At 38.0% G+C, this 18,483-nt stretch overlaps 1 protein-coding gene across 1 annotated transcript in view; it reads left to right on the top strand.

Annotated features, from left to right (window-relative positions):
* The window catches only part of DOK6 (docking protein 6), a 256,449-nt gene that overhangs the window by 88,000 nt on the left and 149,966 nt on the right, over positions 1-18,483 (top strand). The window contains exon 2 of the mRNA XM_419111.7: positions 10,080-10,187. Within this exon, the coding sequence (XP_419111.3) occupies positions 10,080-10,187 (108 nt within the window). The remainder of the gene's footprint in view (positions 1-10,079; positions 10,188-18,483) is intronic.

The following is an 18,483-nucleotide window of genomic DNA, read 5'->3' as shown; positions in this document are numbered from 1 at the left end:
CAGATTTTTAGGAGTGCATCATGAAGGCTCTTGGTCACTGCTGGCAAAAACACATAGCTAATGGTGGTGACTCAGCTGAAAAACAGGGTTTTGTAGCTGAGAATGTGCTCTATCAAATAGTGTTGTGTGCTCTTTCTGTCTGTTGTAGTTTCCATGGAAATAAACAGGAGGCATTACTTTTGGAGGGACCTCTGTATTATTTCCACCTATTTTATCAGTCAGAACAACAGCATCTTGACAACTGTGCTACCTCTGCTGCAAGAGGTTTCTGTATGAGAAAAGAAGAGACAAGTCAGGGTTGATGTGAGAGAATGCTAGATGATGCTGACGTCAAGCTACAGAATTTCAGCTTGTAACCCTATGAATTGAAGCTGTAACAATGGTTTGACTTTTTGCCTTTCAGTAGTATAGAATGGGCTTTTTTTGGTTACTTTTGTTGTTGTTGTTGTTCAGAATCGCTTCTTCATCTTAAGGTATTCATTTGCATAGTTTTGATTTCATAACACTTATTTTCACAAGTCCCTGCCTTTAAAAGTATGTAGGTTAGGATCTGAGTAGATGAATACCACCTTTTGATTAAAATGTGTTAGTTCAGTCTGTATTTGAATTTTCATATTACAATGAATCTAGCTTGTCTGTTTCTTGGCATTGATATTCCTTGCAGATATGGGAAATGCCTTTTATTTAATTATTTTTATTCTTGGACAACAAAGGTATGAGTGCCTACTACGTGTAAATTTCAGATTTAGTACTCTCATTGATGAAGGATCAAAAATTAAGTATCTTCATAGCAGTGCTATTTTCATTTTGTCAATATATAGCTTTATGATTAAAAACTTATGGGAGAATTTACTGTCATATTCAAATGGATTATATTTATTGGTAACTAATTGAAGTAAAGTAGTAGAAAAACTGATATTTCCACCAGACTAACCCCATCTTCCGGTTAGTGAAATAAGCCTGTTTTCATATTTGGTTCCGTTTTGGAAATCACTCAAATTACATACTGGTATATGATCTAGCTGTAACATATGAAATATTTCTTAGGAAATAACCTGTGTAATGTGATATGGCTATAAATTCTGGCTATGTAATTGTTTATAAGTAATTACTGCGTGTTAAGTTTAAGATGAAAGAGATTCCTGAGAATTCTTGGCCATAATAATTTCTTCAAATATTTCAAGTTCTAGGATTTTCCTGCTGGATGCCTGCTAAAACAATTGTAATCGGTTTTTGTTTTGTTTTCATCTACCCTGTGAGGCCAGGCACAGAGGGTTAGTGTTTCCAAAGCAGAGTCTGAAATGCAGAAAGATGAAAAATGACGACTGGAACTGATTTTATTAAAATAATCATAACATTGTTTCAAATAAATAGTGATAAGTTCTGCTGATGCGAGGACTGCTGTGAAACCTGAGAGCAGGTTTGAGCAACTTTGTATAAGCTGTCCTTCTGACCTTGAACTGCCCAGATAGCACTTTAAAGCAAAGTAACAATGCTGAGTGTTTAGTTGTAGGTGCCTAAGGGTTGAAAAAATTGTGTATCACTGTTCAGAAGAATACAATGTGCAATTCCTTTGAGATACATATCTCCTCCTTCTTTTAAACACAAGGGGGGGGGGGGGGGCGGGGGTAGAAAATAGAAGACTTCAGCTCCCACTGTTAACTAAAGTACTGAGTATATAGAGTTTACTGTATGAATATTAGGGTAATTACTGTGGTGTGCTTTGAATTCACAGAACTCTAATAATAAAATAAATCTTCTCGTAGATTACTTACGTATCCTGTGACTATAACACCATCAATTATTAAATATTATAAACATGTATATGATTCTGTAATGGTATGTTATTGCAGCAGAAATGTGACATATATATACTCTAACTGGGTGAATTGTCCATAATCATCTCTCTCTAACCATCATAGTTCTCAGTGACTGAAATCAAGCCCACAAGGATTGATCTAATCTGAGGTGGGGGGGGGGGGGGAGGGAACACTTCTGGCAGATGTCTGTAATTTTTTCTATTCCTAACTTTAAGTGCCAGCATGTTTGCAATCTGGAAAATAGGAAAAATATGCAATCAAAATGTTTAGGATGCAATTTGTGATACTAAAATGGTCTGTGTTTTATAACCTTGTAGAAGGTCATAATACAAGGTCTGTAAGATTAACCTTGCTTCCCAACTAGAGTAATAAAGTGAAGCTCAAGTGCGAAGATATCAGATGTGATGAAATTTTTCCTTATTTGGAACCTTTGGTAACGTGTTCAGGCAGCATTATTTATTTTAAGCATTACTAGAAGTCCTTTTAAGACATAGTTGTAGGGCTTCTGATCCACTCTTTATAGTAATGGAAGAAAAACTATTTAAACTGTAGTTTTCAGAGAGACACTTTGGTAATGTTTGAAGAATTGCAAGATAGGTTAGAAATGGTGATGAAAGAGAATTCTTCCCAGGGCTTGCTGTATGTTATGGTAAGGGGTGGGCAGCCCCACAACCCCATGCTGCTGACAAAAAGCAAATAACACCACGCCTTTGATCAGGGCTGTGAGGTATTTTTGCCTTACCTCCTGCTTGAGCAGCGGGTGGTGGATAGCCTTGGGGAATCCCTGCTCATCCACAGGGCCATGGGGAAGTTCCTAGTGGTGGGGTTATGGAGGGGGAGCTGCCCTTCACTCCTGTGCCCATTTGGGAGCTCAGTGCTGTGCTGGGTATTTGTTCTCACTATCTTTGTCATCCCATTCAAGTTTGCCACCCTAAGTGTACCTTCTCAGTGCAGTGGTGACTGTGTTTCAGAAACTTAGGCAACGGAATCAGTGTTGTTCAAGACAGGAGAAACACAGTATCTAGGTCACCTTCACAGGGATCCAGAAACCAAAGTGCCAGTAGGGATGGCATGTGTTGTCACAATAGTATTGCTTTATCTTTTTAATTCAAAATTGTAATAACTCTGGTAGATGGACTCCAGTGAAGACATTTGTTCTGTTTTATTCTTTTGCTTTCCTGTTGATTTTATTCAGCAATTGCTCAAATCTGGTAACACGTTCTTCAGCTGAGGCATGAATGGTTTTGTGCTCTCATTTTCCTGTTGGGCCCTTTCACATATAATAAGTTATTGAGTTTCTCTTAAATTTGATTTAAGTGCATGACATGTATTCCACTGAAGCAGTAAGGTGTCACCTCTAATTTCTTTGTCCTTTGCCAAAGTATGCACAGAAAAATAAGAAAAAAAATTGGTGACTGTCAAAAGTGGTTAAATATGACTGTATTATGGCAACTGTTTTTTTTTTCTTACTATGAATGCTATATTTTTAAATTTGAGACGGTTTTTTTTTAGTCTCATGACATAGTGTGTTTCTCTCACATGCCCCATTAGAATGATACCCATTTTTTAATGGAGAAAATTAGTGAAGTAACTTTGAACTTCTCATAGTTTAGTGTTTTCAGTGCTTATACTGCAGATGTGTCATCTAATAAGACAGCTCTGTACATAGGAAGTAAGGGAGGAGAAATTAGGTAGCTTTTTCAGTAAATAACAAGATGTAAATGCAAAACAGTATTACAATGTAGGTGTCTTACTGGGAGATACTTTTAGGTAGAGGAATGGAAATTTCAGAAGAATTTGAAATGATCTGGAGGGAAAAAAAATAAAGTCTATACAGCTGTAGTTTTTTTTTTTTTTGTATATGTGTGCAGTCATTTAAAACACAGCAGAAGGGGGAAAAAAGTGATTTTTGTTTATTTTTAAGAGTGTTTTTTTAAGTGTGTGGTGTGTCAGGTAGGATTTCTGGAATAATTTGTAAGGGGCTTGCCAGTAAAAATCTCTTCTCTAAATATTAGTGGTGAATAGCAAAGCTTTGTTAATTATAGCTGTGGACAAAAGAGATATTAATCTACACTGAATCTTCTGCAAGTCAAGTATAAAAATTATTTTAGGAGAATGAAAAGATTTCTCCTTCTTTTTTTTTCTGTAAAACTAGTTTAGTCAGTGGATATCTTGAAGTATGTCTTTTCTTGGATCCATTATGAATATCCATGGCAACAATAAAAGAACTTCACAATGTGAACATAAATAATAATGATTCATTCAGAGGTAAACTTTGCACATTTTAGTAAAGAATGTTAGAATATATGAATATCAGTGGAAAAGTAAGCTGAGAAGTGAATTAAACAGAAGTAAGAAGAGGATGAAGCTGAGATTTTCTTCATAAATTCGTTTATTATGGTGCTATTGTGGGGATCTCTAAAAATTAGTAGAAGTGTAGTTGCACTGGAAGTTGAATTTCTAACTCTATCATGGTTTTATGATTTTTGGTTATTGGTATTCCACATCATAATATCACGTAGTGCACTGGTAGATAAAGAGTTAATTCTCCAGTTCTGGGAACCTGTCTGAGAGAGAAGAACAACTATATTCCCTAGGGGGCTTTGCATTTAGAGAGGAGAGAGAACCACTGGCAAGGTCATGAGTCCTTCCCTTTTTCAGTTCTCTCTCATCCCTGCTGCTTGACCTGACTGTGCACCTCACCTTAGCATTATGGTGAGGCCTTTCCACCTTTCAGACACCTTCTCTCATTATATTTAATTTATTTGCTTCAATTCCAATTATACTGCATTATAGTGTGTTATCTTGCATTCCAATACCATATCTAGTAAATTAATTTCTTTCTGCTCAGATTGTTGTCTCTGTTTTTAATTATTTTGGTGTTCCTGTTTCCCCTTTCTGGAGATTTGGATGCGTGAGTCCATCCACCCCTCTAGTCATGGAACTGAGCCGAACCAGCCCATAAACCACTGACAAACTTGAAAAATTTCAGAAACCATTTTGAGGTGATCAGGTTGTTTTGATTTAGTATCCAGATTTAGTATCCTCTTCTTTCACCTCAGGACAAGAATACATGGAGGCTGATCTCCCCTGCAAGTCTCTGCAGACCATGAAAAGTGCTCCCATGTGCCTTGGCCAGGGGCAGCTGAACCAGCTCTCATCTGACCACAGGTGTGCTGAGCTACTGGCATTGATTACTGATGTGGAAGTGCACAGATAGTGGGGTTGAAAACAATATATATATTTCTTGTGCTTTGTCCAGCTGGGATCTTGCAGAACTGAGAGAAAGAAGGATGTTGTTTGAATGGACTGCTGTGCCTTGGACTCAGCTGGTAATTTCATTAGAGTTCTCTTCAGATTTGTACTGAACAAGTTCAGGTCCTTTTAATGGGTAGTTTAATAAAAGAAAACCCCAAAATAGCATGTGTTTAGTGCTACCCTTCTGAACTTATCTAGAAAAACAAGAAATAGTATATATAATTTGTCTTTGTGTTCCTTGTTTTTCATACAAAATTATTAAATATCTTATGTTGAGCAGTGAATGCTCATCCTGGAATGCTGTAAAACTGATTAAGTGATCAAGTAATTGTCATTTATTCAACTAAGTATGTCTGAGAAACAGACATTTAAATCTCACAGGAAATGATAAATATGATGGAGACAAAACTGCAAGTTGTTATAGGGCTGATGCTGAGTTATTTCACAATAACTATACAGTTATCAGAGGACTTCAGAAGTCTTTCAGAAGTTTTGATTACAGCCAATGGCATCATAAACTAGGCCAGGGATAAAAGTGTATCTCAGTTCATGAATAATTGAGTAGGTTTCTGTATAACAATGAGCTGCATTATATAAAAGGCAAATGTTTGTTTGCTGCAAGCTCACATATGCACCTATGTATTCATATTTATAGGGAAATTCATGTGCTACTTCATTTTCAAACAATGAGGTACAAGCTGTCTACTATTGTAATCATATAAAGCTGAAATCCAATGACACTGTGAAAGTTTTTAGCAGGTTTAGAAGTGATTGTATGTAAAAGTGTGTGTGCATATATATGCATGTGTATATACATACATATATATACATACACATACATATATATACATATAATATAAAGCAATATCCAAATGTAAGGATGTACCATAGTGTATCAGCAGTGCTCAGTGAGATGTTGCTTTCTTCAGAGTTCTCCTCTCCCTAGTGGTCAGAAAAGAAGCAGCTGTCAGTAAACAGAAGCAGCAGCAGTCTAATGCTAAGACTTGAGTTCCATCCTCTTACTCTTTGACCTGTTACAGCCCATGTCTGTGCTGGAGTCTTTGCATTCTTCATCACAGTGCTGAAATCTGGGAATAGGTCTAATGAGAAGCATTCTTAAATATAACTGGCATTTGGCTCTCTACAGTAAATATTGTGAAGACCCGTCTAAAAAGCAGGGGGGTCCATGTCTCCTTCTTGAATTCTGTCAGTTCATCTAGTAAAGCTCCAAATCCTGTTCCACGTTGGCTTATGTCCAATGAACAAAAGACTGAAGTTGCCATTCAGGAACCCCTGCTTGTTTGTCATTGAATGACTTGCTTTGAAGTCTGCATTGGATGACCATTTATCTGGAAGATATTGCCATCCTCCGGGAGAGAAATCTGAGTCTTTCACTTAGCTTTTCTGATTTTTCACTTACTAGGTATACTTCCAAAGTACTGGATATAACTCATACTTTAATGTAAAGCAAAACATAACTGTGATATAAATATAAAATAAACAACAGAAAGAAACCACCCAAGTCAAGTGATATGAAACTTCTGTTACCTTATCTCCAACTGTCCAGAATTCAGGTCATCTGTAAGATATGGATTCTGTGGCTGTGCTAAAACCTACTGCCACTGATGATGAGGTCTGTGGGTTGATCTGCTATTCTAAAAAGAAGTCTGTGAGGACTGTAAACCATTAAGGGCAGATAATAGAAATCAATAGAAGATTTGCAATGAAGGCAGTGATTTTTACCTTGATGAGGAACTTCTTAAGAAATACTTTCCTCAGAGGAGGAGAGATGAACTGAAAATACACATAGCCTAAAAAGGAAATGGATCCCAGAAGATCCAGGAGTATTATTAAAAGAAACATTTCTATTAAATGAATAAATATTCTCCCTTAAGACAGTTGGCACTTTTGCTTCTATTGAGGTCAAAAAGAATTGAATCTTCTGCATCTCCTGCAAATGTGAGGATTCTTGCACCATAACATTGTGAAAAGCTGATATAGGTTAATCAGGAGGTAACCGTGGGAGTGGTGCTATAGCTTTGATAAAAAAAAGTTACAGCACTGCCAAGACGTTATTTGAAGAAAACACTATATAATAAAGATGGTTTATGATGTCCCACAGTGTAATGCTTTTTTTTTTTTTCAGGAAATATGATATTGTCTTTGCTTTCCCCCAGGTTAGGCACCGTAATATCTGGAATAGGAAGTACAGCTGTACAGTTGCCACATCACAACCTTAGCAGAAAAAAAACCAGAAAATTCTTTGAGAGAGGTGTGCTTGCAGAGGATTTCATTATATGCTATTTTGTTTTCCAAAAGTCTTCTTTGTATTTAAATGTACTGATGTTGTAGTCCAGTGGGTAGATTTTGAAAAGAAAACACTTGTTTTGACTGATTATACTTATCTGAGATAATGATAACAACATAGCTTCAGTATTATTAGACTATGGTTAATTAGGCTTAATTATTTTAATGACATGATATTTACTGTTTATATTCAGTTTAGAGAGTGTTATGCTATTAGGGAAAGCTTCTCAGTTTAGCTCTCCCTGTCTGTATTTCACTGATATCTTCTTTCTTCTCTCCTCAGTGGGAGATAAGTTTGAATAGTACTGCACTTCTTGTTTTGTACCATTACATTCTGTAAAACTTCAGAAGAAATAAGGCTCTTCTCCATATGTGGATGTGTCCTGGTTTCAGCTAAGATGGTGTCAATAGCACAATATTTGGTTGTTGCTGAGTAATGGGAACATACTCAGAATCAGGCTGACCACTCAGCAGGGAAGAGCCACCACTATGATGGCATGACATGGGGTGGGGCAAGAACAGCTGTCCTGAATTAGGCCTGGGGGTTGTTTCATACCAGGTGACACCTTACGAATGCCCATAAAGCTGTGAGAGGCTGCCTAGGAGGCAGCTGCTGCTCAGGGGTCGGCTGGGCATTGGTTGATGGGGTTGCTAGGGAGGTATTGGTTAGCAGGCAGTTGCATTTGTTAGTTGAACACTGCTCAACTTGTGGCAAGTAATTGCATTGTGGGTATGTGTGTATATATATATATTTATCATCATGTTTTTGATTTTTCTTTTCTGTCTCAATAAATGGCTTTTATCTCAATATGAGCTTTGTTTTTTTTTTCTGTTTCTCTCTATCCTATCTGTGAGGAAGTGAGAGAGTGGCTTTGTGCTGCTGAGCAGCTGCTGGGTTAAACCACAACAGGGTGGGAGAACTATTAGCTAGTGTTTTTTGTGTGTTATTTTAAAAAATATCAGTGAACTAATAACATGAAATGCCATATGACATCGTTTATAAATTCGTACAGTTACTGAAAAAGAAAATGATGTAAACTACCGTCATAGTTATAAACCAGATCAATATCTAATCCCTTACTTGCGTGTTGTAGTTTAGAAGGTTAGCCTTAACCAGCTTCCCTTTGAAATGTGAATGTTTTCTTATTTGACTAACTTCAAACTTCTAGCTGTGGTAATACCACTAGACCTTTTGTAAATAAATTGGGAGAAATAACTATGCCCATTAGTACAAGTTGGGGGATGAGTTGCTAAAGAAGATCTTTGTAGAGAAGCACCTGGTTGTTCTTGTGAACAACAGGTTGGCCATGGGCCAGCAGTGTGCCCTTGTGGTCAAGAAGGCCAGTGGTATCCTGGGGTGCATTAAAAAGAGCATGGCCAGCAGATTGAGGAAGGTAATCCTCCCCCTCTACTCTGCCCTGGTGAAGCCACAATTATAATACAATGCAGCATTCTGTGTCCTAGTTCTGGGTTCCCAGTTCAAAAAAGATCAGGATCTCCTAGGAAGGAGTCCAGGGGAGGGCTACAAAGATGATGAAGGGTCTAGAGCATCTCCCCTGTGAGGAAAGGCTGAGTAACCAGAATCTGTTCAGCCTAGGGAAAAGAAGACTGAGAAGGAATCTTATAAATGCTTATAAATATCTAAAGGGAGGTGAGTGGGAAATGGATGATGCCAGGCTCTTCTCAGTGGTGTGCAGCATTAGGTTAAAGATTCATGGCCTAGAACTTGAACATAGGAAGTTCTGTACTAACACGTGGAAGCAATTATTTACAGTAAGGATGATGGAGCACTGGAACAGGCTGCCTGGAGAGGTTGTCGAGTCTCTTGCTATGGAGATATTCAAGACCCACCTGGACACCTACCTGTGCAACCTGCTGTAGGGTATCTGCTTTGGCAGGAAGTTGGACTAGGTGATCTCTTGAGGTTCCTTCCAACTCCTGTGATTCTGTGAAGTAATCTAATAATGTACCCATAAACATCCATTTTAAGCAAAATCTTGTGTAACGTCCATTGACGTGAGAGCGATACTTTCATTTTGTGCTTTCTGGATGATTTTCTTTTTCCTCTATGTGTTTCCAAACTTTAATAATCTGCATAGCTATTCCTTAGAGAGTTAGTCATTGAGCTAAGTTAGCTAGAATTTCTTTTGCCCTGCAATGGGTACATTGATACTTGTTTCTACTGTATTTTTTCTATATGTACAAGATTGAATGTAACACAGTAATCAGTTGTTACTATAAAGTTGTAATAAATGTGTCTCAATGGCATTGATGCTCTTGTAGAAATAGAATGAAGCAAAATGAATGTGTAAACCAGAAATGTGTACAGCTATGCCTGAAAGCACTTTCCCTCATGACAGCCTTATAATTCTTTTCATGTTCAGAGTTCAAGGATTTACTTGTGTCTCCAGAAATTGTCAAATTTGGCGTGCATGGAAGAGTCTGAACTAAAAAATTCTGTTAAGGATTCACAATCAATATCTGGAATACACAATCGAAATTGATGGACTGGAATTACTAGTGCTGAGAACATCATTTGTTTCTGAGTTCTCTAGGTTTTTAAAATAAAATGTGATGGTGTTAAAAGTTCCTGTTAAGTAAATTACGTACCTGAATAAATTTGTGTTTATTTCTACCTTAAAATAAATAAATAAAACAAATAAAACTAATACAATTCATTGACTTTGTTTCCAGATTTTCAGGCGATGTTGGTTGGTTTTCAAGAAGGCTTCCAGTAAAGGACCCAGGAGGCTAGAAAAGTTTCCAGATGAGAAGGCAGCATATTTCAGAAACTTCCACAAGGTAAGTCATGCCTTTCTAGTGGTCTGAAGCACTGCTTTTTTTTTTTTTTTAACCACTCTTCCATGGGAGGAGTGCTTTTGTGATATGCCTATTTTACAACCAATATGTTGGGAATCAGGTTGAAAGCTGAGTTCTGACACTAGAAGTATTACACTTTCTTTTCTTTAATGAGCACAAAAGCCCCAATGTTTGTGAAGTGACAACTTATTTTTTTTCTTCAAATGTTAGTATTTTGGAAATGTGTAAATATCTCTCCTTAATGAAATTTTAACCTTTGTATATAGAATATTGAACAGGTTCTGAAAATGCTGAATGCTCCAGTTGTAATGAAAACAGTAATGGAACATGTACTGTTTTTCCCAGAACTCTTCAAGACTTGCAAGCACTGCCAATAGTAATAATTTCTAAAGGTAGAAATTCAGGATTTACTAAGTGAGATTTTTCCTGATTTGTTTTCCATCCTCTCTTTTCTGAGGGGAAAACAGAACCTCTGAGTTGCATCCTCAGGCTTGATTTTATTTTTTTATTAGTAGTATTTTTTAATATTATTATTATTTAGTAAAGGATATTACTTCATAATGTCTAATTAAACGATTAATCGCCTCCATTCTGGTAAATGAAGATTTTTATTACCATCAGGAGTTGGACTTGCTGATCCTTGTGAGTCCCTTCCAACTCAGCAGATTGTGTGATTCTGTGATCTACCCTGCTTATTACTATTACTGGTTGTACAGGGGTGGTCCAAAACTTACTGAGATTCTCTAGACAATTTCAATCTTCAGGTTGCTCTAGGTTACCTTGCAAACGGTCTGTGAATAGTACATGGTCTTAGTAGATTTAACTGTGCAGCTTTTCTGACTTTCCTATGCAAAGTGTGGCAGAAAGAAATTTTACCTCTCAAGAGGAAACATAAGGGAAACTAACACATTTTATTTCTCACATTCATATCACTATCAAGGAGCACAAACAGTTCTTCAGTAAGTAAATCATTAGGGTCTTATGCATCTCTGATTTTCTGTAGGTATTTGAGCTTGAAATGTAGATCAAATCAAGTTTATATTTGAAGGACTTCACCCAAATGGCTGTGTCCTACACTTACATTACAGACCTGGGTAGTGGGCATTGTAAATTACAAAAGAAGATCTGAGCTTAAAAAAAACAAACAAACAAAAAGCCAGAAACTGGCCATAGTAGTGCAAAGCTAGGAAAAATTAAAAATAGAGCTCTTCTGTCTTAGTCATCATTAATATTTATTAAAGTGGAGATAATCTGGCCTCATGAGAAAATTGATTGGCTTGTTTCTTTTGTTTTCTTATTTTCTGGCATCCAGTCAATATGTGGGTTTATTTGTGATTCTCTAAATTCTCTAATGCTGTTATGCTTTTTTTTCTTTTCTTTTCCTGGTGGCTTTCTTGTTACAAATATAAGTAATGGCATTAGTCTTTATAGACAAGTGCCTCCTGACAGTAGCAGTGAATTTGTTGAAACATGACCTCATCAGTTCGTTGCAGTTTCTGGCATCAAATTATAACTTGTCGTTACTGTAAATTTAAATCATTACACCCTTGCTCAGAGAAGTTATAGCTTTTCTGTACTGTTTTCCCTTGAGCATTTGTTGTATAAGTTGTGCAGAACAGCTGTGTTTATTCTCACTACTTCGGAGAGGGCATAGAGTGGCAATAGCTCCATACCCATCCCAGGGGTGGCTGTGTTCTTAGGATCCATTCCCACGGTACCAGAAAAGGCCAAAAAGTACACTGCAGCTTTATCAACCCAGTGAAAGTGTGTGTGCGCTTGTGTCTGTTGGTGCTTGAATAACATTTTGGACGTTTTTACTTGCAAATGATCTAAAATTCAGTGTTTGGTGTTTTTTTTTAATCTTTGTTAGATTTTGTTTGTTTGAGAAATCTTTTTGATTGAAAGAGATGTCAGAACGTACTTTGTGCATTTTGTTTTCTTTTAAGTCTTAGTATGTTAATTTTTCCAAATCAGAGATAGTTACATTTTCCTGAAATCTATATCCCTGTTTTTCCCTGATGTTGCATTTAAATTTCTTCAAATATTTGTTTATATTTTTTTAATTAATATCTTGTCTGCTGGCAGAATCGTCTGATTGGTGTGGGAAGGTCATAAATTGTAGAGCTTTCAGGGGAAGCTTTTTCTTGGCTGATTAAAGTAATATGAACCCAATTTAAATGAATAATAGTTAGTAAAATTACTCAGTTCTGTACACTGAACAATGAAATCTGCAGTAATTATCAGATCCCTCTTAAAATGTGGAAGAGTCTGAAGAATATAATTGTTCAAAGCAAGCATTCTCTGCATCAAAAAGCAAAATGCTGAGAAAAATGGAGCTGTGCTGGTGATAAAGCTGTTAATAGAGTCTGTGCACATCAAAGAGCAGCATGAAAACTAATAAAAATATTTTTCAACAAAGATTGTATTAAGATAATAACATCTTTTCTTACCAGTGTGGTTAAGAAACCTGTAAGCTGAGCATACTGACAGGACTTAGAGCTCTTACAAGCGTGGACTTTGAGTGCTTAAATGACGAGAGCTCCCTGTGAGCCTGTTCCTGTGTAGGTCTCTACTCATCCTTCTAAATCATGACAGCTAAGGGTATGAATTACAAGTGTCAATTCACAAGAGTAGATAAAAAGTGGTGTCGACAGCAGCAGAATCAGTGACAAAACCCTACATATCACAGAATAAGTAACTGCTGGAAAGTATAATCTCCTAAACAGTTCCAGACACGTTAATGGAATGGTGGTTCTTCTGTTAAGATCAATGTATTTATTCCAGCAAAATTCAGAGGAGTATTTGTGTGTACAGTTCTGTGCAAAAGGTGCATTCTACTTTTGAAAACTATCTGTTTAAATAGATGCCTGTATTCCTGTGGTATTAAGCATTAAAACAAGCTAGACGACTGAACTTTTTACTGTAAAAATATTACTGCACAGGGAAGGGGCGAATAAGGGGCACACTCAAATAGTTCAGCAGGGTGAAAAAAAAACACATGAATTTTATATTTCCAAAATATCATTGCCCCCTCAGAACAATTCATGTTGAAAGGGACCTCTAGAGCCTGCCTAGTTCATATTACTGCTCAGGAACCATCAGTCAGATCATGATGTTCATGGCTATGTGCTGCTGGGTGTTGGGTATCTTCTGGGATGTAGGCTCCACAGCCTCAGCAGAGGTAGACGTGAGGTTGTATACCTGGAACCTAGTAAGTGAAACAGCAGAAGAGGCTCCGCAAGGATGAACAGGGCAAGAGGCAACAAATAGAGCTTGCTCCAGGGGAAGTTGTCTTGAATATAAGGGGAAAAAATGAGTCATGGGAACAGCTAAACATCAGAGAAAGCTGAGCAGAAAAGTCAGTGTTTACTCACTGGAAATACTAAAGAACTAGTTTTGTAGAGTCCTGTATAAACGAAGCTAAGACCTCATTTTCTGGATTGAACCAGATGATTGCTGGGAGTGCCTTCCAGATCAGGCTTTTCTGTGAAGTGTGAAGTATACGTCATCCAAGTGGCTATAAGCTATTGATGTATCTCTCTGCTGCTTGTACTGTGTCAGACAGGTCCTGTTCTGTCCTTATTATATTTCAGTAACATCTGCTACCAAAACAACTTGGGGGATGAAAGGATTGAGCATAGCCCTACTGAAAATGACTTGAGGGTACTGATGTATGGGAAGCTGGACGTGTGCCAGCAATGTGGCCTTGCAGCCCAGAAAGCCCACCGTGTACTGGGCCACATTAAAAGAAGCATGGCCAGCAGGTGGAGAGAGGTGATCCTGCCCTTCTACTCTGCTCTGGTGAGGTCTCACCTGGAGTAGTGTGTCCAGATGTGGAGTCCTCAGTACAGGAGAGCCATAGACCTGCTGGAGCGCATCCAGAGGAGGGCCACAAACATGATCCAAGAGATGAAACATCTCTTCTACAAGGACAGGTTGAGAGAGTTGGGGCTGTTCAGTCTGGAGAAGGGAAATCTGCAAGGTGACCTGATAGCGGCCTTACAATATCTAGAGAGGAGCTATAGGAAAGAATGGGACAGACTCTAAAATTTTCTGTTGAATATGGCAAGGGGAAATGGTTTTAGATTTAGGGTAGATTTAGGTTATATATAAGGAAGTCTAAAAGTCTTTTACAGTGAATGATGAGACAATGGAACAAGTTGCCCAGAGATATGGTGGATGCTCTGTCCCTGGACGCTTGTAAGGGTAGGCTGGATCAGGCCCTTGGCAACTTAATCTAGCTGTGCATGTCCCTGTTCATTGCAGGAGAGTTAGAATAGATGACATTTAAAGGTCCCTTCCAACTAAAAGTATCCTATGATTCCATACTGTTTTTTCTATAAAAATCAAGCCATGTTTTGGCCAAGTTTGGCAAACCAGTATTTTGTGCATTTTAATTACAAAGACTTCTGACTTCAACAGCTAAAATGTCTGAGATCATCTGTAAAGCTTTATGTATGATGGAAATTCAGATAATTTTCTCTTGAATAATAAAATAGGTTCCCTCAATTTCTTTCAGGGCAAAAGCCTGACATTGGCTCTAGCAGGTACTTGTTGTTTCTGAATTCTAATGCGGGGTCAGGTATTTGAGATAAGATCATGGAGCCATTCTCTATATGTATATCCTCTTCTACCTAGGTAACGTGGAAAGGAAAACTGTTACATTAAAGCTTAAGAGGAGAAATAAAACAAATATTGGGGGGTGGTTTTTTGTGTTTTTTTTTTTGTTTGTTTGTTTTTTAAAGAATAAATGCACTAGTGCTCTTAGAGAAGCACCCTATCAATTAGATAGCTGGAGGAAAAATCAAGAGATGTTTCCAGTAGATGGAAAGCTGGCTGGACAAGGAGAAGTTGAGATTTTACACAAAAATTGAGACTGATACAGAAGTGGAAACAGGAGTATGAGAGAAAGGGAAACAAGAAGGCAAAGGATATGTGCATAGAATAATAGAATTGCTCAGGTTGGAAAAGACCTTAAAGATCATCAAGTCCCACTGCAACCTAACCATACTACCCTAATTCTAACAACCCTCTGCTAAATCATATCCCTGAGCATCCCATCCAAATGAATTTTAAGCACATTCAAGGATGATGACTCAACCACCTCCCTGGGGAGCCTATTCCAGTGCTTAACAACCCTTTCTGTAAAGAAGTATTTCCTGATATCCAGCCTAAACCTCACCTGGTGCAACTTGAGGCCATTTCCCATCATCCTGTCACCAGTGAGAAGAGACCAGCCCTGCTCTCACTGCAATCACATTTGAGGTATTTGAAGAGAGCAATAAGGTCTCCCCTCAGCCTTCTCTTTCCCAGATTAAACAGCCCCAGTTCCTTCAGTCACTCCTCGTAGGGCATGTTCTCCAATCCCTTCACCAGCCCTGTTGGCTATGTTTGGACCTGCTCCAGCACCTCAATGTCCTTTCTGTATTGAGGTGCCCAAAACTGAATACAGTACTCAAGGTGAGGCCTCACCAGGGCCAAGTACAGAGGCAGAATTACTTCCCTAGTCCTGCTTACTGAAGCATTCCTCATACAAGCCACGATGCCATTGGCCTTCTTGGCCACCTGGGCACACTTCTGGCTCACATTCAGCTGACTGTCTATCAGTACACCAAGGTCCCTTTCCATCAGGCAGCTTTCCAGCCGTTCCTTCCCGAGCCTGTAGAGGTGCCTGGGGTTGCTGTGACCAAAATGCAGGACCTGACACTTGGCCCTATTGAAACTCATACAACTTACCTTGGCCCATTGATCCAGTTTATTCAGGTCCCTCTGTAGTGCCTTTCTACCCTCTGGCAGAGTAATGCTCCCTCTCAACTTGGTGTCGTCTGCATAGTTTGTCTCTGCAAATCAGTTGTTGCTGGGACAGAGTGCAGCATGATGGATGCTTGTGAAGAGAAAGCAAGAGACTTTGTTCAAATTTTTTGCACCAGAACAAATTTATCTCTAATCATAAAATCACCATGGTTGGAAAAGATCTCCAAGATTATGTAGTCTAAGTATCTTCCTACCACCAATATTTCCCACTAAATCATCTCTGTTAGTACCACATCTACACATTTCTGGAACACTTCTAGGGGCAGTGACTCAACCATCTCCCTGGGCAGCACATTCCAGCACCTGAACACTCTTTTGGAGAAGAAATTTTTCCTGATCTTCAAACTGCACCTCCCCTGGCACAACTTGAGGGCATTCCCTCTTGTCCTATCACTAGTTATGCTGGAAAGGAGGCTGACCCTCATGTTTCCACAATTTCCTTTCATAACACTGCCTTCTTTGTTTCATCACACAAACTGGCCATACTAGAGGACAGATTCCAGGAGTGGCTGATACTGAAATAAGATCTTATGTTATGTACCAGGTACACAGATGACTCTGGTAGAAAGGTGCTTCTGAGAAGAAAGATTGGAAGTGAGGTCTCTGAAGGATGACTCTGCTGTATTTTGCAGAGAGATTGGAAAGAAATGATTGAGCTAGGTCTTAAAATAGCTGGGTGCTGCTGTGGAGAATCACGCTATGATCAGCTTTTGAACATAAGTGCGGGGTCCTAGTATCTCAAATTCAAATTGAATGTTGAAAGGACATATTTTTGACTTTCATTTGTTTTTTACCTTAAAGTTTTTCTGTTCCCTTCCTGTCAGTGTAATCTTCACCTCTCAGAAGTGAGGAAAGTGTGAAAGGAAATTAATATTTGTGAAACCATCTGTGTGAAACATACTTATGTGATGACCATTACGGAAAAACCCTGAGGGAAGACAGGGAAAGATAGTTATTGCTGTAACATTAAGTCAGGAAAATTGTATGAAATCATGAGGATAAGAAGATATTTATAAAGCCTTTAAGTGCAGATATAAAAAAAGATGGAGCCAGGCTCTTTTCAGTGGTGCCTAGTCTGAGGACATGAGGCACTGGAGGCAGCCTGGAACATAAGGAGTTCCTTTGGAATACCAGGCAGCACTTCTGTGCTGTGCGGGTGATAGAGCACTGGTAAAGGTTGCCGAGAGGCTGTGGAGTCTTTTTCTTGGAGATCTTCAGAAGCCACCTGGACATGGGCCTGGGCACTGCTCTGGATGTCTGTGCTTGAACAGAAGTTGAACCAAATGACATCCAGAGAGCCCTGCCCCCCTCAGTCATTCTGTGATTTATTTCAAGGTAAAAAAAAAAATAGTGATGAAAGATGAAATAGAATCTTACAATTAAGACAATATTTATCATGTTGTCTTAATTATATGAGGTACCAATACATGTATGGGTATTTGTTTTGTGTTAATGCACAGCATAGGAATGTCATAGGTGAGACCTATTGTGGCTCACTGCCATAAAAACATCATGAAAATGGTAGACTAGGGACAGAGACTATGTGTTGTGTGGGCAATATTTACAGATTGGATGTAGAAATAAGAGGCATAATACTTGTGTAGTAGCTGTAAAAGGAAGCAGACAGATACAAACATCAAGTTATAGTGTACCAGGGAGGCCAGACAGGTTTTTCATTGTAATTTATTTTAGTAAAGAGAGATTAAGTACAGTGAGTATTATTAGTACAAACAGTTTCATTTAAGGTTTGAATTTTGTGGTAAAGGAGGTTTTATAACATAAATAAAGAACAATGTTAGGAAAATTGACATGAAAGTATCAAATTTTTACTTCTTCACAGGAGGAAATTGAAATTCAAATCATCAGCTGATGAAGAAGGTTATTAAAAATGCATCAGAGTTGGAAATATGGGATTGTCACAATAGGTACTCAAAATTAATTTATGCCCAATGATAGTTGAGGTAAAATAATTTTCAAATGATCGGCTAACAAATTTCGGTTAGTATTATAACCAAATAAAGTGAAAACATTTCAAAAAGTTTATAAAAAGTTTGGAACAATCTCATTTAATCAATTTCTAAAAGAATGGCTGCATTCCCATTCAGAATATTTTCTATTCTTCTTTCTCTTACTACTGCACTTTTTAATTTTTTATTTGCCTTAGTTTCTCTTTGTTTTATTTTTCTCTCTCTGGCATTTTTTTCCTTAGAGAATTCTGAACCTCTTTGAATGTATGTTTATACACATGCATGTACACACACATGCTGTATTTAGGTTAATTTAAACTCATAAGTAGTTTTTCATGTAGTTGATTCTCAGCCTAAAAACAACTTTGTAAGGTGCCTCTCAGCCATGGCTTGTTGTCCCCTGAGTGGTACAGTGGAAGTAAGCCAGTCTTTCCCATCTGATTCTAACCCAAGACTTCCCCATAGAGCTACAGCTGAATTTAAGGGCTTTTACAGTA

The sequence above is a fragment of the Gallus gallus genome, chromosome 2 (assembly GCF_016699485.2).
Source record: "Gallus gallus isolate bGalGal1 chromosome 2, bGalGal1.mat.broiler.GRCg7b, whole genome shotgun sequence".
NCBI classification, from domain to species: Eukaryota; Metazoa; Chordata; class Aves; order Galliformes; family Phasianidae; genus Gallus; species Gallus gallus.
Note: the sequence above shows the minus strand (reverse complement) of the source record. Positions and strands in the feature narration are given on the sequence as shown.